Consider the following 27373-nt stretch of genomic DNA (forward strand, 5'->3'; position numbering starts at 1 on the left):
AATTAGATAGACTAATAGATTTTTGTTCCATCTCTGACAGGCATGTCATTTTCAATTTGTGATTTATATAATGTCATATACATACCGACTGACCTATTCGTCTGAAGGGCCTTTAAAATGAAATTATTATTGAATGTGTAATAGTCCTGTGGAGGCTTAAATAAACATATCTTTAATTGATCTCCGAGTTACAGTAATTGACTAAATGGTAATAAACAGTGAAAAAGGCAGAATGACAAGGAAGAAGCAATTTGTGTTGCTAGTTGTTGACTTCTTGATATCTCTTTGTGAGGGAAAAAAGGAGGGGGCATTGATTCAATTCTCTGGACCTTTGGTAGAGCTTGTTCTTCCAACTGAGCTTTGAGCATGCCCTATTTTCTTCAGTCCTGAACTCTCAAGAAGCACTTACTTTTGTTACTGTTGTTATTTATTTTTTTTCCTCCAGGGTTTTTGCTGGGGCTCAGTGTCTGCACTCTGAATCCACTGCTCCTAGGGGCCTTTCCCCCCCCTTTTTGTTGCCCTTGTTGTTTTATCATTGTTGTGGTTATTTTATTGTTATTGATGTCATTGTTGTTGGATAGAACAGAGAGAAGTGGAGAGAAAGATAGACACCTGCAGACCTGCTTCACCGCTTGTGAAGCTATCCCCCTGTAGGTGGGAAGACGGGGGCTTGAATTGGAGCCCTTAGGCCAGTCCTTGCGCTTTACTCCATGTGCGCTTAACCCACTGCACTACCGCCCGAACCCCATTATTTGGTTTGTTTATTTGTTTTACCAGAGCACTGCTCAACTCTGGTTCGTGGTGGTGCCAGGGAATGAACCTGGCACTTCGGTGTCTCAGGCATGAAAGTTTTTATTTTGCATATACATTATGCTATTACACACTATTTCATAACAAATGCCAAATAGTTGGGTAGTGAATTTTATCCAATTATTTGGGGAGGTGTTCACTTAAACTTTTCATTTTAACAGTAACTGAAGCAATTTAATGAGACTAACATGCTGAGACTCCTACAGCCCATAATAATAAAAAGACACAGTTATTGGGGACTTCAACAACAGTGTTCCCAGGTTGTGTTTGTACTTTCCACTCTCATAATTGTGGCAAATACCTCCCTTAGAAAAACATGCATGAGATTTCTGTGTGCAACTTTTCTTATGAATTCAAGGAAATTGGGGTGTGGGTAGGTAGAGACGGCACTGGTCATTTGTGTGGGGTTTGCCAGCCTCCACACTGTTGATGCAGAGCTGGATTCTCTCTTGTGACAAGCTTTCCTGGGCATCGTGAGATGATTGACAGCATCCTGACTTCTGTACCATATGCCAGATCCCCCTTCCTTATTGTGTTACTCAAAAATGTTCCCAGATAACCTCCATGTGTCCCCTGAGGGAGAAAGTGACTCCAGGTGGGGCTGGGTGGTGGTACACCTGGTTGAGCGCATATGTTACAATGTGCAAGGACCCGGGTTCGAAGCCCTGGTCCTCAGCTGCAGCGAGAAAGCTTCACAAGTGGTAAAGCAGGGTTGCAGATGCCTCTCTGACTTTCCTTCTCTATCCCCCCTCTCCTCTTGATTTCTGGCTCTCTATCCAATAAATAAATAAAGATAATATTTTTAAAAAAAAAAAAAGAAGAAAGGATGGGGAGTAGATAGCATAATGGTTTATGCAAACAGACTCTCATACCTGAGGCTCTATGGTCCCAGGTTCAATCCCCTGCACCACCATAAACCAGAGCTGAGTAGTGCTTTGGTAAAAAGAGAGAGAGGGGGGGAGAGAGAGAGAGAGAGAGAGAGAGAGAGAGAGAGAGAGAAAGAAAGGGAAAGAAAGTGACTCTGGGACCATCTACATGCTACTTTATCACTGGTGGGAGTCTGGATTTAAGAGAGGTGAACACCAGGTGTCATCCTCAGGAAAGTTTGGGCTTTCTTTGCTGCCACAGTGAGTACAGGGACACAAGAATTTGTTTCATGACCTTCCGTATATTTTATGTCAAGACCTGACTTTTACCCCCTTCTTTCTAGGGATTCCTCTAGAGACACAAAATCCACACCTTTTTAGTTTTGCCTTTTTGATCACAAAGACCATAAAGTCTGGCAAAGGTTTTTTTTTTTTTTCTTTGCCTACAAGTTATTGCCAGACTCAGTGCCTTCATTATGAATCCACTGCTCCCGGAGGCCATTTTTTCCCCATTGTTGGTGGTGGTGTTGCTATTATTGTTGTTGCTGCCATTGTTGCTGTTGGATAGAACAGAGAGAAAAAGACAGGAGCCTAATAAAAGTGGTTACATGGGGGGGGGATTGGGCGGTAGCGCAGCAGGTTGAGTGCACGTGGCGCGAAGTGCAACAACTGACTTAGGATCCCAATTTGAGCCACCAGCTCCCCACCTGCAGGGGTGTTGCTTCACAGGTGGTGAAGCAGGTATGCAGGTGTCTTTCTCTCCCCCTCCTCTATTTCTCTCTATCCTATCCAACAACAACATCAATGGCAACAATAACGATAATGACAAGGGCAGCAAAATGGAAGAAAAATGGCCTCCAGGAGCAATGGATTCGTAGTGCAGGCACTGAGCACCAGCAATAACCCTGGAGGCAAAAATAAAAATCTGAAGCAGATGAGAGTTCACTTGTAGGTCAACACACACACTTAATAATATGGGAGGACTAGATTTGTCTCTCTGCCTATAAATGTGAAGCCTTTAAATGTGGTAGATTGTATGATCTGGGAGGTGGTGCAATGGATAAAGCATTGGACTCTCAAGCTTGAGGTCTTGAGTTCGATCCCTGGCAGCACATGGACCAGAGTGATGTCTGATTCTTTCTCTCTCTCCTCCTGTCTTTCTCATAAATAAGTAAAATCTTTAAAAAAAAAAAAAAAAAAAAAAGTCTGAAAAAAAAATGTGGTAGATTAATGATTTTGATATCTCTCTCTCTCTCTCTCTCTCACCAGAGTACTGCTCAGCTCTGTCTTTTGTTGGTATGAGGGACTGAACCTGGAATCTCATAGGCTCAAGCATTAGGGAGTCTCTTTGTATAACCAATATGCTGTCTACCCCTAAGCTGTGTGCACCAGTCACAAGCCTTTTATCTCTATCTATCTGTCTGTCTGTCTGTCTCCCCTTCTCTCTTCCCTCCTGTTTCTATTTCTCAGGTTTCGTCTCAAAAATGCAAACATTTGAGTGTACTTGGAGTACTAAATCCTGTAGGATCATACTCTTAAGTGAGAAAAAGTAAAACATTACCAAGTGTTTTTTTAAAAAAGTGGTTACAAATTTACATGATGAACAAGAAGAAAGTTCAGAAATGTACAAACTCACTCTACCTTGACAAAGACCTACCACTTACTTGTGGAAATGGACATTGGAAGTTATTTGTTGTGAGTTATTAAGAAGTATTGGAGGGAGGAATGACTGAAATTAGAAAGTCATTCGTCCATGTGGGTGGGTGTGTTTCATGAAAGAGGCGGTGATGCCGATGCTTGGCTATGTGTTTCGTAAATGGGTTCTGTTACACACAATTATCTCTGTGTTCAGCTAGAGACTCTCACATACAAGTTGCTGCAGAAACAAGTGTAGGATTTATGGGCTGCATGACCGTTTCCTCCAACCTGAATCACACTGGAACATAACCTTTAACAAAACTGATGGAACTCTGGGGTTGCAGTTTAATACCTCTCAAAGGAAAAACCATGGACGTCCAAAGAGAAGGCAAATGTAGCATTCAAACATGTGTTTGGTCACGATGCACAGGACTGACTTTGCTAGAACTGAAGAAAGGCCAGGAGTCAGAATCTCCTTTGCAGCTCTCAGTTCTGAGCTGTCATTCCTTCTTGGTGCCCAGGACATGAATCATGACCTGTCACACTCCACAGTGAGCCAGCCAGCCACCTTCTGCACTGCCATGCACATCTTGACATTAGTGGAGATAGCTTTTTAGACCTTCATTTTAAAGATTTATCTAGATTGCTTTAGGGTTTTGATTTTTCAGTGTCTATTTGCCTTTTGTTGTTTGTTTGTTTGTTTTGATGATGGTTCTAGAAATTATGTTTATGGTTTGCCATTGTGTAACCTAAAATGCAACATCAGTATAAAAATTAAGTAGAAATGCCAACATAAGAACAAAGAGTGATGTGGCCTGGTGGTGGTGCACCTGGTTGAGAGCACATGTTACAATTACAATGCACAAGAACCCAAGTTCTAGCCCCCAGTCCCCACCTGCAGGGGAAAAGCTTTGCAAATGGTTAAGTAGTGTTGCAGGTGTCTCTCTGTCACTCCTTCCCTTTCAATTTCTGGCCGTCTGTATTTCATAAATAAAGATAACGCAAGAACAAAGAGTGATTATTTATACTAGAGCTTTGCTCAGCTCTGGATTAATGGTGGTGCTGGGGATTAAACCTGGGACCTTAGAGGCTCAGGCATGAAATTCTTTTGCATAACCATTATGCTGTCTCTCCATTCCTGTGTATACATATAAACAAAAGTAGTGAGAATTGGCAGTCCTATCTAATTCTGGAAAATTGCCACATAGGGATAAAGACCAAGTTGGCATTTTGATTTGTCATAGTTTTTAAGTTAATGATTTAATTGATTTGCTAGAGTGAGAGAGAAAAACCAGAGCATCTTTTCAGGGATTGAATTTAGGACCTCATATCAGTAAGGCTTCTTTCTACTCAACTGCTAAGCCACCTCCCTAGCCTCTCATGCTTTTGTTTTCTGTAAGATAATTAGAAAAGGATACACTAATTTTTCCACTTGATACATAGAGTTGATAGCAGATAACAAAAATTTATCCTGACTATCTGTAAATTATCAGTCTCCTAAATTTTACTTTTTAAACTACATCAGTGCAATGTTTTGAAGTATCTAGAGTTTGCCAGAAAGTTTGTGGCTTGTGATTATAGACTACTGCAATACAGAGAACAGATAGTAACCTTTCTTTTATCACTTTAAGCAGGCAGTTGGGTATTCAGTACAGTGTCTGTTCTCTGTTTACTGAAAGTTTTCTGTATTAATTACATAAGGCATAATAGAAATCTTTCTATTTCTTCATGATATGTGGCCCGACGGAAAAAAGATTAATTTACAAATGATTTCTGTTACTTCGTATGCAGATATATGTCCCTTACTGTTGGGGCACCATGTAACTTTTCTTGGGTTGTTTGGTTTTCTTTTCTCATTTCAAGAATATTGTAAACTACTCAGCCTTGAAAGAATTGTAGTTCTCAGCAAAAGAACTCATTCTCCCAAAAAGCCATTTCTTAATTCAAAGCTAAGTTGTTTTTTGTTTTGTTTTTTTAGTTAATAAGAATAGACTTTTCTTTGTTTCAGTTTCAGTTTGTTTATTTCATTTTAGATTTTGTTTTTCCCTTTAGATATTCATTTCCTGGGGTTTGCCTTCTAGAAGTAAGACAAAAATCAGTCCGTTTACAATATTAATGTAAAGATTCTTTTGAAAACAAGAACTTCTTAAATTATTACTTTTCCATTGATAAATCTCTTTTTCCTTTCTTTCTTTTTTAATGTGTTTGTACCTATCCATATAGCGGTATTCGGAAGCTTTTCTCATGAATAAATTTGGCATTAGGTTTCTGTTTGCCTAAACTAGGCTACAAAATAGGTGAAGGTAAGTGAGTATCTGTGCTCATCAATCACATGTAAAATGCAATGATCATGCAATTAAAGGGACTTAATTGTTTAAATAGTGGTAGAAATTGCACCAATGTAGAGGACTTGGAGGTGATGGGGGGTAGCTCTCAGGTCCTGGTGCGTGACAGTGGAGGAGGACCTGCTGGGGGTGGGGGAAGGTGGGCCAGAGTGTTTTGCAGAAAACTGAGAAATTGTATGCATATACCAACACCTGTATTTACTGTAAACCATTAATCCCCCACCCCCAATTAAAAAAGAAAGGTAGTAAGAAGAAGTGAGATCAGCCTGCAGAATGAGTTCAGCTGTGTTGTAAATCAGTAAGCAACACAGTGTGTGTGTGCATGTGCGTGTGTCTGCAGGTAGTAGGGGAAGGGGCTTAGAAAGGTCAACACCTTGCAAGGGTGAATGTCATCTCCCTTGCTCACTGAATCTCCTGTCACAATAAAGAAGTGATTGTTTTGCTACAGAAATTAAAACACATCTGTGGTTACCTAAGCTCCTATACTCACTTTCTCTCCTTCTCTTTTTTTTCTTCTCTTTTTTAGCCATAATGAAAGAAAAGTGACCTGTAAACACCCTGTCACAGGACAGCCGTCGCAGGACAATTGTATTTTTGTGGTGAATGACCAGTAAGTAGAGGAATTCCAGGAATGCCTCCATGGATTATGGGGCTGGTTTTGTTATTGTTGATATCTCTAATGCAGTCAAGTATAATAACAAAATGACATCTGTTTACTACGTGTGGTTTAGAGGTGTGTTTTTTTTTCATGAGAAATATAATCTGAGAGACTGTTTTTTTTATATATTTATTTTATTTATTTATTCCCTTTTGTTGCCCTTGTTGTTTTATTGTTGTAGTTATTATTGTTGTTGTCGTTGTTGGATAGGACAGAGAGAAATGGAGAGAGTAGGGGAAGACAGAGAGGAGGAGAGAGAGATAGACACCTGCAGACCTGCTTCACCGCCTGTGAAGCAACTCCCCTGCAGGTGGGGAGCCGGGGTTCGAACTGGGATCCTTATGCCGGTCCTTGTGCTTTGCGCCACCTGTGCTTAACCCGCTGCACTACAGCCCGACTCCTGAGAGACTGTTTTTAATAACAGTGCAAACTCAGAAAACTCAAGGGCTAGGAATGGAAGAGCAAAGAAACTGAACTTTTTCATTTTATATTGATAATGATTAGTTAATGTTAGTTTTAATGATCAACAAGATTATGGGATAAGAGGGGTACAATTCCACCAGAGTTCTGTATCCCACCCTCTCCATTGGAAGGTTCCCTATTCTTTATCCCTCTGGAAGTGTGGACCAAAGTTCTTTATGAGGTGCAGAAGGTGGGAGGTCTGGCTTCTGTAATTGCTTCTCTGCTGGACATGGGTGTTGACAAGTCAGTCCATACTCCCATCCTGAAAGAAACTAAACTTGATCAAGTGGTCAGACCAACTTAGTTTGAACTTAGTTTTCTTGTGATTAAACTAGAAGCGATGAGATTTACCATCTCTCAGGATTTTTCTAAGTTGGGAGTAGTTCACCTTAGAATTGACTTTTAGTTTTCTGGTTAGGTGACAAAGTAGAATATCGACAACAATATTTACTAAAACAAGTTATGTTGTACTTATAAGAAAATGTCAGTGATACTTAAGTGATTATAAATATTAAGCTCTGACTCTAGGCTTCATTAAGCCCGAAGTAGTATTTGATAATTTTCTTGAAAAGTAGGACACAAACTTTTTTTAGCTCAAGGGAAACATTATTATGAAACCTTCTACATATGTACCAGGTTCAAGAGTTTTGAGATGATATATTTTCAGGACTGTAGCAACCATGACATCTGAAGAAAAAAAGGAACGATCAACAAACCTGATAAATGAAGCATCAAACTATAACATGACTTCAGATTATTCAGTGCATCCAATGAGCCCTGTGGGCAGGGTAAGTTATCCTGCTTACTATTAAATAATGATTGCTGTTATCATGGGTAGCCATTATCTCTTTCTCTTACTGTTAAATGTATTTATAAGATGAATGGCCAGAAAGTGACATAACTGGATAAGTGCACGTTACCATGTGCAAGGACTTAAGTTCAGTCCCCAGATCCGTACCTGCAGGGTGGATGCTTCACAAGCAGTAAAACATGTATTTACTACAAGTGCCTTTCTCTCTCCCTCTGTCTTCCCTTTCCTTCTCAATTTCTCTCTGTCCTATCAAATAAGGGGAGGTGGGGAGCTGGGAATGGCTACCAGGAACAGTAAATTTCCCAGCAATAACACTGGTGGCAATTAAAAATATATAAGATGGTCAATTTGTTTTTATTATTATAATGAAATTAACTAACTTGAAGGTACTGGCTAAAGCTCTGAACTGGAACATAAAGGAATAGATTTATATTTTATTAATTAATGATGTTGATTTTAAAGAAACTGCAGAGTTTTGTTATTGATTAATTTGCTATGGTAAGTACAAGAGAACTTGGGCAGTTTATTGTATTGACTTAAGGTTTTTTTTGTTGTTGTTGTTCTTTTTTTTTTTCTTCTTTTTTCTTACCAGAGCACTACTCAACTCTGGTTTATAGTGGGGGGGTGGGCGGGTGTTGAACCTGAGACTTTGGAGTCTCAGGCATGAAAGTCTGTTTGCATAACCATTATGGTATCTACCCCCACCCTCACTTAAGTTTTTAAAGGTAATTTAGTTTTTAATAGTTTTTAATAGCCTAGAAATCCCATCTGATTTAGGTATGCCTGGATCAGACTTGTGTTGAAATTAAAATAGCAATTTAGGATCCAACCTTGATCTTCTTATGATATAATTCATATTATTCAAAAGTACATGAAGAAAGGCTGGGAAGATAGCATAGTGGTTATGCAAAAGACTCAAGTAAATAAATAATTGTAAAGGGACTGAAAGATAGCTCACATGGTAAGGTCTGTACCTTATCATGCACATGACCTGAGTTCAAGTCCCCACATGAGAGTAACATGTTTCCTCAGGGAAAATCTGGTGCTGTGGTGTCTTTGTCTGTCTTCTCTCTGAAATGAAATGGAATGGGGAAAAATGTTGATTTGAGAGCAGTGTGATCACATTGTATGAGGCCTCAACACTGCCAATATATGAATTGGTTTTGAACAAAAATAGGGTTTTTTCAAAAAAATAAATAAATGTAGGTTGCAATAAATCCATAGTAAATGTAGGTATGAGAGGTGACTCAGTTGTAGAGCATAGGACTTGCATGAATGAGGCCATGAGTTCAGTCACTCGAGCACATGCAGTACTGGGAATTCAACTCAGAACCTCTTGCTGGTAAGTGCAACACACACACACACACACACACACACACACACACACACACACACACACACATTCACACACACACACACACCCATTGTGCCACCTCCTGGGCTATATAAATAAAATATCTTGAAAACATAAAAATAAATGTAAATCCATTCCTGCTAAAGGGAAAGCCTACACCAGCGTGCCTGATGACTGACTATAAACTGTTTTAAATTGTTATGCAAAATGTGTAAGCACATGGAGACAGAGCACATGGTTTGTCTTTTTGTCTTTAGGAATGAAAATGTTAATGGTTTAATCAATGATCTTTTTGTTTTATGTATCATCACAACTCACAAGTCTGGCTTCTTGTTTCTTATATATTAAACCATTGATATTTTGAATTTTATTATAGTTTTTTTTCCTCTCTGAGCTCTTGGAAAATTTCCTTTTGAATCTGAGTAAGTAATCACCTTAAAGGTACTGCTCAGTTTCTAAAGTCATGGCCAATGAAAGAATCAAAGCAAAGAATAAAAGCTGTCTTTCCCTTTCTATAAAATATGTCTTATTACAATAAAGTGCCTGTAGTAATAAACTATGATTATTATAGACTGTTGGATAGCTGACCATTATCATTCTTAAATACCTGAAATTTCAGGGGCAGGCAGTGGCACACCTGGTTAAGTGCACACATTACAGTGCACAAGGACCCAGGTTCGAGCCCCTGGTTCCCACTGGCAGGGGAAAAGCAGGTTTTCAGGTGTCTCTCTGTCTCTTTCCCTCTCTGTCTTCCCCTCCCATCTCAATTTCTTTCTGTCTCTATCCAATAATAAATAAATAAAATTATTTAATAAAAAATGCCTGAAATTTTATGGACTATTAACACTAGATACTAACATCACTGGGGTGATCGTCAACATTGTTCTATCATTCCTGGTGATATTTTTTTATCTTTAACTTTTTTTAATATTTATTTATTCCCTTTTTTATTTTTTTGGTTAAATAAATCTTGGTTTAACACTCTTTTTTTTAAAATCCCTTTTGTGGCCCTTGTTGTTGTAGTTACTATTGTTGTCGTTGTTGGATAGGACAGAGAGAAATGGAGAGAGATGGTGAAGACAGAGAGGAGGGAGAAAGATAGACACCTGCAGACCTGCTTCACCACCTGTAAAGCGACTCCCCTGCAGGTGGGGAGCCAGGGGCTCGAACTGGGATCCTTACGCCTGTCCTTGTGCTTTGTGCCACCTGTGCTTAACCCACTGCACTACCGCCCCAACTCCCTTATCTTTAATTTTTATAGAAGATGGGAGACAAGAGGAAGAATGAAAGGGAGGGGGAGACAGCCCTGCTCACTGCTCATGACACTTTCCCCCTGGAGGTGTGGACCCAGGTCCTGGAGCATAGTAATGTTTGTACTCTAGCCGGTGATTCACTGCCCAGCCCCTAAATGTAAATGTTCAAGTCATGTAAAAACATCTGGGGTTTTTTGTACAATATAGAGTATCAGTAGGATCATTAACATTATAATGCTGCATTAACATATTTTAATTAGAGTCTGGAAAAATTATAAGTTGAAGATCAGTAGATTATTATCTAGAGGGAAAGGTGGGTCCTTGCCTCATACTTTAATGCAGATGACTTCCAAATGAATTAGGTGCTGACATGTTAAAGTGTGTGTGTGTGTGTGTGTGTGTGTGTGTGTGTGTGTGTGTGTGTGTGTAGAGAGAGGCTCTACCAAAAACTAAGTAAAAGATTTTTAAAAAAACAACATAAAATCATCTTAATGCAAATGGGCTCTCTAAATAGGACATAAATTTCAGAAGTCAACAGAAAATAATGAGAAATTCAGTCTTATTTAGTTACATGCATGCATAATATCTGCATCTTACTTAACAATTAAGAAATTCTTCCTTTATAATTAAAGAAGTGCTGTGAGTCAGGAAGAAAAAAGGCTTATAGCCTGCTTTCAAATGGGCAAATTATATAAAATCACTTCCTTGAAAGAAAAATGGAATTTTGTTCTTAAATCTGTGAAAAGAGTCTCAGACTCATTCATGATATATTTTTTTAAAAGCTCATTTTTCAAAGATTTCTTCTTATTTCACAAGAGAGGAAGGGGAGAGAGAGATGGCAAAACACCATTCTATCAGACTTACAGTGGTTAATAAGTACAGTGCAGATTAAAAGCATATTACTGGGACAGGCGGTGGTGCACCCGATTGAGAGCATATGTTACACATAGTACAGTTACAGGAATAGGTGAGTAGACATTTTCCTCATGTCGGTGAGCACCAGGAAATCATAGGAGTTCATATATGCAGCCATTTGAGAAGACAGAGTCTCTACAAACTTAAGTGCTTCTTTGGGATGGATAGAAACATGCACAGGCTCGTCATAGGTCTGTAGGTAGAACCCAGGAGTAATAAAGACTGGTCCTTACTAGATTTGGTATTATTTGAGGTGTTGTCAGTTTGTTTATTTTTAGTGATACAAAATAACAGGGGTACAATTCCACACTGTTCCTACCACCAGAGTTTTATGTCCCTATTCCCTCCATTTGGAAACTGTAGTGGTTCTTCCAAGGTCAAAGATTCAGTTTGACTATTATTTCTATAACTGTCTATCTATCTATATCCACCTACAGAAATTTTTTTCCTATATTTTTTTCCTTTATCTTCCTTTCTAAGTCACACCTACACCTATTACTACTTTTGTATGTCTTTCCTTTTTTTCCCTCTTCTATCTCTGTGTCCTAATGGAATTGGGCTTCAGAGGTCTCTAGTCATCTTCCCCTAACATTTCTCTCCGAGAGTATGGACCACAATTCTTTTCTGGGTGCTGTAATTACTTATCCGCTGGGCATGGGCTTTGGCAGGCGGATCCATACCCCTGGCCTGTTTCTATCTCTCCCTAGTTGGGTAGGGATCTGGAGAGGTGAGGTTCCAGGGCACATTGGTGAGGTCGTTCACCCATAGAGTTCAGGATGGAATTATAGTAGCATCTGCAACTTGGTGTCTGAAAGGCAGTAAGTTATGAGGCAGGGGAAAATATTTAATATATAGGAACCAGAAAGTAGTAATAGAGCAGATGAGAATAGGGCCATTTGAGTTTGATACTGTGTTTGAGGATTATCTTCAAAAGCTAATTCAAATTTATGAAAGAAATGTACTTAAGTGTGGTCCAGGAGATGGCGCAGTGTTTAAAGCATTGGACTCAAGCATGAGGTCCTGAGTTCATTCCCCGGCAGTACATGTCCCAGAGTGATATCTGGTTCTTTTTCTCTCTCTCCTCCTATCTTTCTCACTAATAAATAAATAAAATCTTTTTTAAAAAATGTACTTAAAATATTGTTGATATAGGGTAGGACCATTCTGTGTCTGTTACAGCACACACGCTACAGGTCCAAGTTTGCACTTGGGGGAAAAAAAGCTTCACAAGTAGTAAAGCAGATCTATAGGTATCGCAGTTTCTCTCTGTCTCTAGCATAAATAAATAAATAAATAATTCTCATTCTGCTGTGTGCTGCATTTCCAAAGATTCTAGATAAAGTTCAAGGCTGAGATGGTTTGCAATTGTTTGCCTTCATATGGAAATTCAAATTCACCAGAGTCTGGGCAGTAGTGCAGCACATTAAGTGCACAGGGCGCAAAGCGCAAGGACCGGCGTAAAGATCCTGGTATGAGCCCCCGGCTCCCCACCTGCAGGGGGGTCACTTCACAAATGTTGAAGCAAGTCTGCAGGTGTCCATCTTTCTCTCACCCTTTCTGTCTTCCTCTCTGGATTTCTCTCTGTCCTATCCAACAACAATGACAGCAATAATAACAACAATGATAAACAGCAAGGGCAACAAAAGAGGAAAAAATAACCGCCAGGAGCAGTGGATTCGTAGTGCAGGCACCGAGCCCCAGCAGTAACCCTGGAGGCAAAAAGAAACTGAAATTCAAATTCACCTTTGTTGTTTTTATATTTGTTGATAACTGCTACTGTTGATGCCAAGTCATACTGCATGTAGTTGTATTTTAGAATATTGCATACCCTTATGTGTGCTTCCAAGAACATAGTAAACAACACCATCTGCCTAGTATCACTTACGTTCAGAGTTATCCAAAAAGAAGAGTATATGACAGGAAGCAGATCCTTCTAGTCTTGTTTTGACTTGGTCTGATATGTTTGCTTTTATTTCAATGAGTATTTCGTCTTCAGTTCTGACACTGTTAATTTTATTTAGCTGAAACACTATTGAATGCAGATAGAACGTGAAGAGTTTTGCCCTTTGGTTTATCCTGAAAGATCACTTTTTTGTTCCTGATTCAAGTCACATAATAGGTGGGACAAACCATTGCCACTGTCTTATTTTCTTTTTATTATTTTAATGTCATACCCCAATTTCAAAACAGATGGTAAAACTTGTGAGCATTTGCTCACATTGGGAGGCTAAAAAGTCTTTGTACAGAATTCTTGACCTTGAAACAACTAAACCAGCAGAAGCAGAATTGCAGTAGTATATCTGGAAAGATTAAGTCCTGCATATTTGAGAAAAAGCTGGTGGGGGGGTGTTAAAATGATGATGAAAAGTAAATTGAAATATCTAGGTATTAATATGACATTTTTCTTTTTCTACTCAGACTTCACGGGCTTCCAAAAAAGTTCATAATTTTGGAAAGAGATCAAATTCAATTAAAAGGAATCCGAATGCCCCGGTGGTCAGACGTGGTTGGCTTTATAAACAGGTATTATATAAATACAGAAAGAGATTTCTTCTATTTGGTGTGGGGGGAGAAAGGACAAAATGAAAAGAAACTTTTTCAACTGACTGTACTTCACACAATTACATGAGGCAGGGAGCAGCAAAGAAAGAAAAGGGAATGACTATTACAAGGGGTTTGTATATGTATGTGTCTTAGTTTTTTTTGTTTGTTTTTGCCTCTAGGGTTATCACTGGTGTTCAGTGCCTACACTATGAATCCACTGCTCCTGATGGCCACATTTTTTCCCTTTTTTTTTTTTTTTTAATTTTTAGGACAGAGAGAAATTAAGAGGGGAGAGAAAGATAGACACCTGCAGACCTGCTTCACTGCTTGTGAAGCAAACCCCCCCCCCCCCCCGCAGGTGGGGAGCCGGGGCCTTGAACCGGGATCCTTTCACAGCTCCTTGTGCTTTGTACTATGTGCGCATAACCTGGTGTACCACCACCTGACCGCCTGTTAATATGTCTTTCCAGAATAGAAATTAAATATATAATATATGGAAATATTAGGAAGAGCATGCTAAAATTATCCATGCAGGATTTATTTTTTTTCCAAAGGGAGGAGAAAAATACAGAAGAACTGATTTTTCTATACATGTCATCATCATTCGAGAAGTACATGTCTCCGATTTGTATGGAGCAATCTGATCGTGACTTGTCATGGTGTGAGACTTTTCTGGTGGTTTTCAACTTTTTGTTTCTAAACTCTCAAGACTGCTCTTTTTAATTTAATTTTCTTTCCCCCCGCCCCCCTTTATCAGGGTGTCAGTGGTTTACAATACAGTTGTTGACACATGGGGTAAAATTTCTCATTTCACCATGATAGGTGTCTATAGAACATTCTCACCCCCCAACTTGGGTCCTTTTCCACCATCACACACCAGGACATCCCCCCGCTCCCCCCCCCCCCCCCGCAAACACACACATACACCTACACCTTCTTTATCCTCATTCCCCAGAGTCCTGTGCTTGGATCAAGACTGTTTGGTTTTTTCTTGTTTATTAGCTCATGCCTGATTTCACATTCAGACACCCTATAACCCACCCAACACCCCAGGATTTATATTTATTTCCTTTTTTTTTTTAAAGATTTTTAAATTATCTTTATGTATTGGACAGAGACAACCAGAAATTGAGAAGGAAGGGGATGATAGAGGGAGAGAGACACAAAGACAACTGCAACACTGTTTTACCACTTTATAACGTTTTCCCCCCTGCATTTGGGGAATGGGGGGGCCGGAACCCTGATCTTTGCACATTGTAACCTGTATGCTCAACCAGGTATGCCACCACTCAGCCCCTATTATACTTATTTCCTGTGGGACATGATAACTGGGCTTTTTGAAACCCTGCCATTAGTTCTGAAATTAGTAAGAATGCATTCACTTTACACCCCGCCCCCCCCCCCCCCCAGACTTTATGGCATCTTGTTTATTGCTTGGATGGGACGAGGTTTTTTTTTGTTGTTTTTCTTCTTTACTTCCTGCTACTTCCTTCTTCGCCAGAGGGGTTTCAGATAAGTGACTGACAGATTAACTGAAAGTAGATTCACACATTCTTTATCTGTTTTGACTCTGTTCCTACATGTCTACAGGTGACACAGAGCAAGCTCAAAATTAGCTCATCCATGGTGCTAATTTATTCTGTTAACGTTGCTTATTGCTTCAGATGACCTGGTTTGTTCATGAAATTTATAGTGAGCTTGTTATGAAACACTCATTAGAAGTTGATACATCTGAAGGTTGGGTGTCAGCCCAAACCTACCATATTGTTAAAGACCATCTTAAAATTCTGATAACAGCTGGTCATTCACGTGAAGTTATCTCAGCAAATTCTCATTGCAGTGATGGGACACCAACTTTTAAATCGTACTTAAAGATCACAGTATATTTTAACCCATCTGCCATTTAAGTTTACCCAAGCTAAGTGTTTTTAAAGATAACTTTCTAATAAGTGCAAGTTGTGTTCAAATAACTCAGTATAACGAGTCTGTTGGAGGACATAGACCTTCTTATTTTAAATTAGTTTTGTTCCTTGATGCCTTAGTGAATTCTGTATTGCAAAAAATATTACCAATAGAGACAGGTGGTGGCACCCCTGGTTGAGAGCACATGTTACAATGTGCAAGAACCTGGGTTCTTGTCCCCAGTTTCCCACCTGCAGGAAGAAAGCTTTGGGAGTGGTGAAGCAGTGTTGCAAGAGTCTCTCTGTCTCTCTCCCTCTTCTATCATCCCCTTCCCTCTCAATTTCTGGCTGTCTCTATCCAATAAAGATAATAAAAATATATATTACCAGTTAGTTTCTCTGCCATGAATGTTTATTTTTAAGTCCCCCTCTCTAGGTATAGTCAATTTTCAGATCAGAGCTTTAACCCGTATAGTCTCTTGTTCTAAAGTCATTACTAGATGCTGGTCCCAGCTGAAAATAAACTAAGACATATTTAATCAACTTGTGTGTAAACTTATCTCTATTTTGCTTTGTTGTTGTCTTAGGGGATTATTTTTTCACTTTCAGTTTTGCTTTCTAGCATGGTGGAAGGGAATCTTCATGAAAATTATAGTTTTGTTTGACCTTGGTGTTTTTATAAACTAAATCACTTAGAGCTACCAAATAGGCACTTTTTTTCCTGATGGATAAGCAATGCCCAAAGTCTGTACATAAGAATTTAAAAAGTTTGTGAAATGTGTTTGTAGGCTAAGCTCCCATTCGTCACCATCATTTGAAATAGCATTAGCTTTGGAATAGTTTCAGTTCACATATTTTTCTGTTGAGGATTAACATATTTATTAGATCTAGTTTACCAGATTGCACACACTACTGTGAGCTTACATTACCCTCATGCTGGCCGACATGTGTGTTCAAAGTAGCGAATCAGGTATAGCTTACAGATAGGAAATTTAATCAGAATGCCTCAAAGGTATGCCTCTCGAAAAACAGTGTTGCTTTTCTGAAGCCAGGATATCTGAGGTTATCTTACTGTGTGATATGCATCCCTGGAAAACAACCCAAAAAAGATGTGTTCTTTCTGCTTTTAGTGAAGTTTTGCATAATGTATATTATATGCAGTTTGCTCTAAAATTTTACATTAAATAAATGCACAAGAAATGAGTTTTGATGATCGGAAATGTATAAGCAAAATGCCTTACACCATGCTGCTTTAAAATGCAGGACAGTACTGGTATGAAGCTGTGGAAGAAACGCTGGTTCGTCCTCTCAGACCTTTGTCTCTTTTATTATAGAGGTGAGTTTACCATGAATTCTCATTGCATGTTTTATGATCATAATAAATGTTAACTTGGATACACTTTTTTTTTTCCTTTCGCAAGTCCTGGCTCAGCTTTTCCACTTTTTAAAAAATATATATTTATTTATTTATTCATTCATTCATTCATGAGAAAGATAGGAGGAGAGAAAGAACCAGCCATCACTTTGGTACATGTGCTGCTGGGATAGAACTCAGGACCTCATGCTTGAGAGTCCAGTGCCTTAGCCACTGCACCACCTCCTGGACCACACGCTTTTCCACTTTTTAAAGTTCATATAGAGAGAAAGAGACAGATGCCGCAGCACTGCTGCATCATCCCCCAGGGCTGCATGGAGTTTCCCCTGGGGCCCTGGTTCTCCCATGTAGTACCCGTGCTCAAACCCAGAGCTTCACACACAAGGCGCAGTCCTGAACTATCCTGAGCTATCCCCAGTCCTGTTCTTTGAAGAAAGGAAGGAAGTTTGGAGAGGGAGGGAAGGAGGAAAAAAGGAAAGAAGGAAGGACAGAACAGAAGGAAGAAAATTCTTTTGTGTATTTTATGACCCATCTACAGTAGCAAGAAACTTTTTTCTAGGTTTCATGAAATATCTTACCTGGATAGTGCACTGCTTTGCCATGTGCATAGCCCAGGTTCAAGCCTGGACCCCACCTCATTGATTGAAGCTTCAGTGGTCTCTTACTCTCTCACTCTCTTTGCCTGTCTTTATCTTAAAAGAAAGAAAAAAAAGGGGGGAGGACTCAGCTAATGCTAAATGAGAGAAAGATAACAGAGTAACACACACACACAGTGCACTGTTCAGCTCTGGCTTATGGTGGTACAGGGGATTGAACTTAGGACTTGGAAACCTCAGGCATGAATGTCTTTTGCATAACAGAACCTGGGTTCAAGCCACCAGTCCCCACCTGCAGCAGAGGAAAGCTTCACAAATGGTGAAATAGTATTGTGTGTGGGTCTCTCTCCCTATTTTCCCCACCCCTCAGTTTCTCCCTAGCCTATCAATATAAATCAATTAAATTTTACTAAAATAAGTAATATATTTACTATTTGAAGTAATTTATATTATAGTAGCTAATGGCTCATGGTTTGAGGTAGTATGTTCCAAGTATAGTAATAGAATTTATTAGGGTTGTTTGTTTGTTGTTGTTGTTGTTCTGTTTGATTGTTTTTTGGTTGTCTTTACACCACAAAAAAAAAAAAAAAGGTGGCAAAACTCTGTGACCATCTATCAGCAAGGTTGTTCATATTAACCAACAAAGTATGAAATTACTAAAATTGCAGTCATCTTCTAGGTGTGTGTGTGTGTGTGTGTAGACACACTGTGGCAAAGAAGTATTGCTGAGTTAGTATTAACCAAACCCATAAAAATTCATTCTGCCACAGAGATGTTGGTTAGGCTGCATTTGTGATGTTACCTTTAAGTGCCAAGCTTAACTCTACCATTTTCCTTAAAGATTTTCCCATTCTTTCAGAAAGTCAGGAGCTGTAATTCAGGCATTATTCTTAAACATATAATTAATATAATACTTTCCTCTCTTTTTCAGTATATTAATAGAACCATTTAAAGCTTTAAATGAAAACAAGAAAACGTTTGGTACTATTTAAATAAAAAGTTCTTCAGCACCAAAGTAAAAGACTCTGCGGTGGGTGGGTGGGGAGAATACAGGTCCATGAAGGATGATAAATGACATAGTGGGGGTTGTATTGTTAAATGGGAAACTGGGGAATGTTATGCATGTACAAACTATTGTACTTACTGTTGAATGTAAAACATTAATCCCCCAATAAAGAAATAAATAAAAAAAAAAAAAAGTTCTTCAAGGGTCGGGCAGTAGCGCAGTGGGTTGCTCACAAGGCGCAAAGCGCAAGGACCAGAGTAAGGATCCTGATATGAGCCCTCGGCTCCCCACCTGCAGGGGGTTCTCTTCACAGGCAGTGAAGCAGGTCTACAGGTGTCTATCTTTCTTTCCCCCTCTCTGTCTTCCCCTCCTCTCTTCATTTCTCTCTGTCCTATCCAACAGTGACATCAACAACAACAACAATAATAGCCACAACAACAATAAAACAACCAGGGCAACAAAAGTGGAAAAAAATAGCCTCCAGGAGTAGTGGATTTGTAGTACAGTCACTGAGCCCCAGCAATAACCCTGGAGGCAAAAAAAAAAAAAAAATTCTTCAAGTTAATGTGTAGCTAAATGAACACTATTCCTTATATTTTTCCTTTGTCATCATTCATGGAAAGTTTCTGCTCATCACTTTTATTAAAATAGAAAAACTACAGGTTCAACCCCACCACCACCACCACATCACAATCAGCCAGAGCTGAACAGTGCTCTGTTGGAAAAAAAAGAAAATCCTAATTTGAAATAAGTTAAACTGTGTTCAGAAGTCATGTTGATGGGGGGGGGGGTAGATAGCATAATGGTTATGCAAACGGACTCTCATGCCTGCGGCTCCAAAGTCCCAAGTCAGTCCCCCACACCACCATAAGCCAGAGCTGAGCAGTGCTCTTGTTTAAAAAAAGAAGAAAGAAAAAGAAAGAAAGAAAGAAAGAAAGAAAGAAAGAAAGAAAGAAAGAAGAAAGAAGGGATATATATATATATATATATATATATATATATATATATATATTACAATAGTAATAATAAATCATGTTGATGATGAGATCTCATATTATTCATTGCATTTTAGGTTCAGGATATTTATTAACATTAATACAACCTATGTGTCACAGTGCCTAAGGGAATTCCTATGCTATACTGCCTCTCTCTTTTTTGTTGTTGTTTTGTTTGTTTGTTTTGATTTGTTTTGTTTTTCTCCTGCCTCCAGGATTATCCCTGAGGCTTGGTGCCAACACTATGAATCCACTCTCCTGGCAGCCATTTTTTTTTCTTTTCCTTCTCTCCTCTCCTCTCCTCTCCTTTCTTCTTCTACTTCTCCTTCTCCTTCTCCTTCTCCTTCTCCTTCTCCTTCTTCTTCTTCTTCTTCTTCTTCTTCTTCTTCTCTCTCTGTTTTACTCTTCTATTTTATTCAATAGGACAGAGAGAAATTGAGAGGGAAGGGAAATTTAGAGAAGGAGAGAGAAAGATAGACACACACCTGCAGACCCGATTAACCAGTCGTGAAGGGTCCTCAATGCAGGTGAGGGGCCCAGACAACATAGAAAGGAAACAGAATCACTCAACTCATTTCTGTTCTTCAGATGGTTCAGAAGAAGTATCCAATTTTCTCAGTAGGAGCTTTTTTTTTTTTCAGGTTTTAGTGAGATAAACTATAATAATTTTTTAAATATTTATTTACTTAATAGAGACAACCATTGTAAAAAAAATTTATTTATTTATTGAATAGAGACAGACAAAAGGGAAGGGGGTGACAGAGAGGGAGAGAGACACCAGCAGCCCTGCTTCACCACTTGCAAAGCTACCCCCCTGAAGGTGAGGACCGGGTGCTCGAACCAGGGTCCTTGTGCATTGTACAGTGTGTGCTCAACCAGGGGCCCCAACTATAATAATTGTTTAAAGATTTTTTAATATTTATTTATTTATTTCCTTTTTTGTTGCCCTTGTTGTTTTATTGTTGTAGTTATTATTGATGTCATTGATGGATAGGACAGAGAGAAATGGAGAGAGGAGGGGAAGACAGAGAGGGGGAGAGAAAGATAAGACACCTGCAGACCTGCTTCACCGCTTGTGAAGCTACTCCCCTACAGGTGGGGAGCCGGGGACTCAAACCAGGATCATAGCGATCCTTGCGCTTTGCGCCACGTATTTAACCTGCTGCGCTACCGCAACTCCCTATAATAATTTTTTTATCACTTATGCTGAGATCCTAATATAGTGAGACTAGAAATATGATTATGTCCATTTCACATGAAAAATGAAGGGTGCTGAGGTCAAATGACTTACTTGTCAGAGATCATACAACTAACAAGTGTTAGAGTCAGGGTTTGTATCCAGACATGACACACCCCTTAACATTTAGCCCTCTCCCAGATCTCCTCTTCCCTTGTTTAGTGAACACAAGGGTCCCATTCATCTCCTCTGTATCTCTCAAAGCAACCAGTATACTGATATACTGAGTGTTCTGTCAGGATTTATTGACAGGTCATCCCATATTTTCCAGATAGGGAAAATGACACAGAATAACTTGATTGCTCCTTTTCTTTTCTTTTTTTTTTTTTTTACAAGAGGCTAGCAACTGATGCTAGACAAAAACCCAGTTCCCACTGCTGGTTGCAATGTGACAGATAGACAGTGAGCCTGCTGTGATAAAGTGCTTAGATTGCTCTATTCTGGGACCAGCCACCCTACAGAACTTACTGTGGGACTCTATTCATTCAGTAGATGTTTCCAGGTGATTCCAAAACATCCAAAACAGCACTCAGGAAACTCCCATAACAGAGAGAATAGAGAGGCCATAAATGAACTCAAGTCCATAAGCTATATGGAAGTGCTTCTAGAGAAATGGGGCAGGTAGAGGAGAAGACTGGAGTTGAAGAAAGGATGCTCTGGAGCCTGCTCTGAGCAGGTGTCATAGCTGACAGGGTCTTAGTGACAAGACTAGTGTATTCCAGGCAGGGAAGAAGTAGCATAAGGGCTTTGGGGCATGAAAATGTCTGGAATGGTAGCATCATGGGAAGAAACCACAACTGGAAGGAGAAAATGGACTTTGTTGCAAGTTTGGGTCCTGCCATAAATAACACTAGGTGCTATGCAGCCTAAAAATGATTCTTTTGAACTTTCGTCTTTAATCGCTTTGATTAAAAAAAAATCATTTTGCATATTTCAGATTAGGTAGATTTTCTCTATGCAGAAGCCAGAGCGGGGATATATACACACGTACAGATTTATAGACATAGATAGTGACAGATATAAAGTAAACCTGTAACTGTAACCTTGGAAGAACTAGTGCAGTTTCCAGTGGAGGGGAGGGGGACACAGAACTCTGGTGGTAGTAACAGTGGAATTATATCCCTGTTATCTTATAGTTTCATAAATTAATATTAAATCACTAATAAAAATAAAGTAAAAGAATGGGGGGGAAGAAACCAGAGGAATGCACCAGTGCCTATAGTATCAGGGACAGGACACACAAAGCTGTTTGCTCTAGTCACTGACTCACATTTTGAAAAGGTCCCTCAAGCTGGTGTTGGAGAACAAGTTATAGAAAGAGAAGAAAGGGAAAAGTGTCTTAGGTGTTATTGTGTAGAAATGATGGTGCTTTCAAGCCCCCCAGCTCTCCACCTACCTAAGTGGAGGACACTTTACAAGAGGTGAAGCAGGTCTGCAGGTGTCTTATCTCTCTCTGTCCCACTCAATTTCTGTTTTATCCAATAAGATGGGGGGGAAAAAAAACTACCAGGAACAGTGGATTCGTAGTACTGGCACCAAGCCCAGTGATAACCCTGGAGGCCAAAAAAAAAAAAAAAAAGAATGTTGGTGCTTAGACTAAGCTGGTAGTTGAGAAGCCTAGAGAAGGAAGGGATTGGGCAAGATGGGTGATCCAGGCAGAACATGTTTGTAGAACTATTCAGTACATGGAGGATGGCCTGGGAGGTGGTGCAGTGGATAAAGGATTGGACTCTCAGGCATGAGGTCTTGACACCTGGCATCACATGCAGCAGAAAAAAAAAAAAAACGGCTCTCGGGAGTCAGGTGGTAGTGCAACAGATTAAGCGCAGGTGGCACAAAACGCAAGGATCAGTATAAGGATCCTGATTCGAGCCCAGGGCTCCCCACCTGCAGGGGAGTAGCTTCACAAGCGGTGAAGCAGGTCTGCAGGTGTCTTATCTTTCTCTCCCCCTCTCTGTCTTCCCCTCCTCTCTCCATTTCTCTCTGTCCTATCTAACAACAACGAAATCAACAACAATAACTACAACAATAAAACAACAGGGCAACAATATTTTTGTAATGGTTCTCATTTTCTCGTTTAATAAATAAATAAATAAATAGTGTGTGCAGGACGTTTTGTTTCTGGAAAGGAAGTTGGGCCTGACCTAGCAAGCATAAAAACTAAAACATAGGCCAAGTGGTGGTTCATCTGATTAAGTGCACAAGAACCCAGGTACGAGCCCCTGGTCCCCACATGCAGGGGGAAAGGTTTGCAAGTGGTAAAGCAGTGCTGTAGGTGTCTTTCTGTCTCTCTCCCTCTCTACCTCTGCCTTCCCTCTCGATTTTTAAAAAATTAAAAAAAAAAAAACAACTAAAAGATCAAGGCATTTGTTTGCCACCCTAATTAATTCTAACTCCTATGTTAAATGCAAGAATATTATAGCAGAATCAAATGCACACATTAGCACTTCCTTGAACAAGAAAACAAGAAGTCAGTTGACACTGTCAAAGTACTGCCAAGTGAGAAATGGTAATTAGTAAACATTTCCAGCCTACAAGTCACTCATTCAACTGTAGTCATCTCTCCTGATGTACTCACAAATGTCTTCAAAACTGAAATAGAAACAGGTATTGAAAATGCCCCTTGCTGGGCGGGGGTAGATAGCATAATGACTATGCAAAGAAACTCATGCCTGAGGCTCCAAAGTCCCAGGTTCAATTCCCTGCACCACCATAAGCCAGAGCTGAGCAGTGCTCTGGTGTTTCTCACTGTGTCTTTCTCTCTCTGCATCTCTCTAAAAATAAATAAATAAATAAATAAATAAATAAATAAATAAATAAAATACAAAAAAAATGCTTTCAAAAAAAGAGTTAGAAAGGAAGGTGGCAAGGTAACTTCAAAGTTAAAAAAGAAAAAAAAGAAAATTTCCCTTGCTCTGGGGAGATAATCATAGTTGTTCATCCCTGAGGCTCTAAGGTCTCGGGTTTTGTTACCAGCACAACCATTAGCAAGAGCTGTGCGGTGCTCTGACCTCTGTCTCAGTTTCTTTCTGTATATCTCTCTTTCATTGAAAAATAATAAAACCTAAAAGGAAGGAATAAAGAGGAGGAAAGAAAGAAAGGATGGCAATGTCCCTTGAATCCGGCATAGTATAGAGATTCTCACAGTTCCTGACCCAGGTTGTGTTCTGTATGTCAGGGGGGGTGAGGGGCGGGGGGAGTAGAGGAGAACCAGAAGCCAGGCTGAAAAATGACCCAGCTCTGTGAGTGCACATTTACATATAACCCCACTCTGACCTAGATGTTTGTGTCACTTTGGATGAGAAGAAAATAACAGTTGTGTCATTTTAAGAAGAGGGAGAGGGAGAGAGCAAACATAAGGTGAAACTTGGACTAGGTGTGTTGTGGTGCATCCAAGAAAGGACTCTGAGCAAGGAGGGAAATGGCTGGGATGGAGGGGCTCTGGGCTCCTCATGTAGGTAGGATGAGGGGAAAGGGCTTGGCTGGGGAAGGAATGTCTTGCAGACACCTACTTTGGGGAGATGAGAGGTTATACTTTTGTGTCAACAACTGTATTGTGTACTGTTCCACACACACTGTACCAGTGTTATGAGAAAGAGCTATAGGAATAACCTTTATTTAATGCAGGGCTTTTGTTGTTGTTTTTAATACTTTATTTATTCATGAAGATAGAAGGAGAGAGAAAGAACCAGATATCACTCTGGTACAAGTGCTGTTGGGGATTGAACTCTGGACCTCATGCTTGAGAATCCAATGCTTTATCCACTGTGCCACCTCCCAGACCACTGTTTTTTTGGTTATTTTTTTTTCCTCTTGCAAATTTGAACTTTGAAATGAGGGTAAATACAGTCTATTGTTAAGTTTGTGGTTATATAAAAATTAAAAAGGGAGGGAGGCAGGAAGGAGCACCAGCAAAACAGCTCACCTAAGTAGCACACCTGCTTTGCCAAGCACACCACCTCATTTTAATGCTGTGGTGACTTCCCTCTTTCTATCTTATAAAAAGTCAGCCTGGAGTTATGAGGCCCCAACAAGGGCAAAACTGTTAAATATGACAAATACAATAAAATAGTATTTCTCCTCCTGGAGAGATAGCATAGTGTTGATGAAAGAAAGCAGGGGAGGGGGGAGCAGGTGATGGTGGCTTTCATGCCTGAGGCATGATATTCTTGATACCACCATAAAGCAAAGAAGCACGCTGGTTAATAACCTAAGAGGGGAGGGGGAAATGGTGTTTGGGGGTATTATTTCTTATTTAGGCTCTTTCTCATTGGTGAGTTCATCAGGCTATTAGTGCACAGCCTTATTGACTTGTTCTGAGATGAACTCTGTATTTCAACTTTCACAGACTTCTCTGCTTCCAACTGACATTTTAATAATGTGAGCCTAGACTATGCCAAGATTAATTTTTTGTTTTGGTCATTTTCCTAGGTATGTTTCATATGATTGCTTGGTAGGACTATAATTTCTCCCCAGTATCAGGATGACTGGTAAAAGCAAACCTTCAGGTCTATGGGTCTCAAAGAGCATATCATTTGATGGCATAGTTCAAGAAGCTATATTTTGACTTATTTTCATTTATTCAAATATCTTTTGAGTATCAACTACTGTCATTCTGAAACTCTCCCATAGAATGTACAGTCAGTCCAGTGAGTGTGTAAAATAATAAATAATTGCTTAAGGGGATGGGCGGGAGTGCACCTAATTGGGTGTGCATGTTACAATATGCAAGGACCCCTGCAGGGGGAAAACTTTGTGAGTAGTGAAACAGTGGTGCAGACCTCTCTCTCTCTCTGTCTAACTCAGTCACCTACTTTCCTACCACCCCACTTCTCTGTCTCTTTCTCACCTCTCTCCCTTCCCTCTCGATTTCTAGCTGTCTCTAGCCAATAAATAAATAAAGATAATTTTTTAAATGAAAAAGAAAGTAAAGATTCATATATGTGTCTACTATTTAACAGTTTTCCTTAAAACCTTAGAAAGAACTGCATGAATAAAACACAAATTCAGCTCATTTCTAGTTATGAACCTGTTAAGTGGCTAGTTCAGCTGAGAGAGCACAGGACTTGGATGCTTGAGGCTCCCAGTTCAATTCTCAGCACTGCATTCTACCAGAGTGGTGCTCTGGCTTCCTGTCTCATGTGAAACTCTATCCACCATGTGAGATAATCAAATAATTTTTTGGTTTGATCAAAATAAGTTTTTGCAAAGTTTATTCTGCTCCTTGATAACGTTTATTATCTAACCAGATATTAAATTGCCTCTTAGATGAAAAGGAAGAAGGTATTTTGGGAAGCATACTATTACCCAGTTTTCAGATAGCTATGCTAACCTCTGAGGATCACATTAATCGCAAATATGCTTTCAAGGTAAGGACATAGTCTTGCTTGTTAATTCTGTATGGAATGCTCATTAAAATGGATATTGGCCCATAGATTATTGCAACCAAAAAATATATATATTTCTGCTACAGCCATTTTTAAATTTGAAATGCATTGATTGGTGGTGTTATGCTTATGTAGAAGAATGCCCCTTTAAATATGAAGTAGGTGTTATTTATGGGCCAGATGCCTATACCTTCAAAGTTCTAGTCCAAGTAGATATATCAGAAAGGCAATAATTGATAGAGATAGCTAGGGAGATTGTTTTACTATTCTGTAAAGGGTACTGTATATTGATTTTCTTTTCCTAGTAAATTGGGAGGGGAAGACTATAAGAAACAACAACTTGGGGTCCAGGAGATGGAATAGTGGATAAAACCTTGGACTTCCAAGCATAAGGTCCTGAGTTCAACTCCCAGCATGTCACATACCATAGTGATGCTCTGGTTCTCTCTTGCTCCCTTTTTCTTTCTCACTAACAAATAAATTGGAGGTGAGGGAACTAGATTTTTTTTCTTAACAAATGCAGATATTTTATGATCTTAGAATTTTTGCAGAAGTGTTTTGGGGGGTCTAAGTATGTCTTTTTTATTTATTATTGGATAGAGACAGAAATTAAGAGGGGAGAGGAAGATAGAGGGAAAGAGACAGAGAGACACCTGTAGCCCTCCTTCACCACTTGTGAAGCTTTTCCTCTGTGGGTGGGGACCAGGGCCTCCAACCTGGGTCCTTGAGCACTGGAATGTGAGTGCTTAACCAAGTGCATCACTTCCTGGCCCCAGATCTAAGTATGTCTTGAACATGAGTTGCTTTCAAGAGAATATTGTAGATGAGGCATTAGCTTTGTGCTAAGTCCAACCCAGCCTGAGCCCCTCTCCCCTGACTAACAGGTTCTACCTATCTCTGGTAGGGTTGTTTGTGTAATACCATCAACTAAGAGACCTTTTTTTTTTTTTTTAATGGATTTATTTGAGAGAAAAACAAGGGGTGGGAAGTAGAACAAACCAGAACATCACTCTGGCACATGCTGTGCTGAAATCAAATCCAAGACTTAACACTCTGGATCCAACACTCCATCCACTACACCACTGCTAGTGCCACCTGAGAGGCCATTTTTTTAATGTTTTATTTTTTTATTAATAGTTTGTTACAAGAGTGTAATATTACTATGTATAGTTCCACACCACACCCACCACCCAAGTTCTGTATCTCCACCATCCCAGCTC

At 39.5% G+C, this 27373-nt stretch overlaps 1 protein-coding gene across 28 annotated transcripts in view; it reads left to right on the plus strand.

Annotated features, from left to right (window-relative positions):
* PLEKHA5 (pleckstrin homology domain containing A5) overlaps positions 1-27373 on the plus strand; it is a 297283-nt gene that overhangs the window by 172515 nt on the left and 97395 nt on the right. For 27 of the 28 annotated variants that reach the window (XM_060194467.1, XM_060194465.1, XM_060194466.1 and 24 more), the window contains 5 exons: positions 6186-6269; positions 7447-7567; positions 13531-13635; positions 16821-16893; positions 26035-26135. In XM_060194467.1, coding sequence (XP_060050450.1) covers positions 6186-6269; positions 7447-7567; positions 13531-13635; positions 16821-16893; positions 26035-26135 — 484 coding nt within the window. Of the gene's footprint in view, positions 1-6185; positions 6270-7446; positions 7568-13530; positions 13636-16820; positions 16894-26034; positions 26136-27373 lie in introns of those variants that run through there. The other variant, XM_060194463.1, reaches the window with a different exon arrangement.

The sequence above is a fragment of the Erinaceus europaeus genome, chromosome 7 (assembly GCF_950295315.1).
Source record: "Erinaceus europaeus chromosome 7, mEriEur2.1, whole genome shotgun sequence".
Taxonomy (NCBI): Eukaryota; Metazoa; Chordata; class Mammalia; order Eulipotyphla; family Erinaceidae; genus Erinaceus; species Erinaceus europaeus.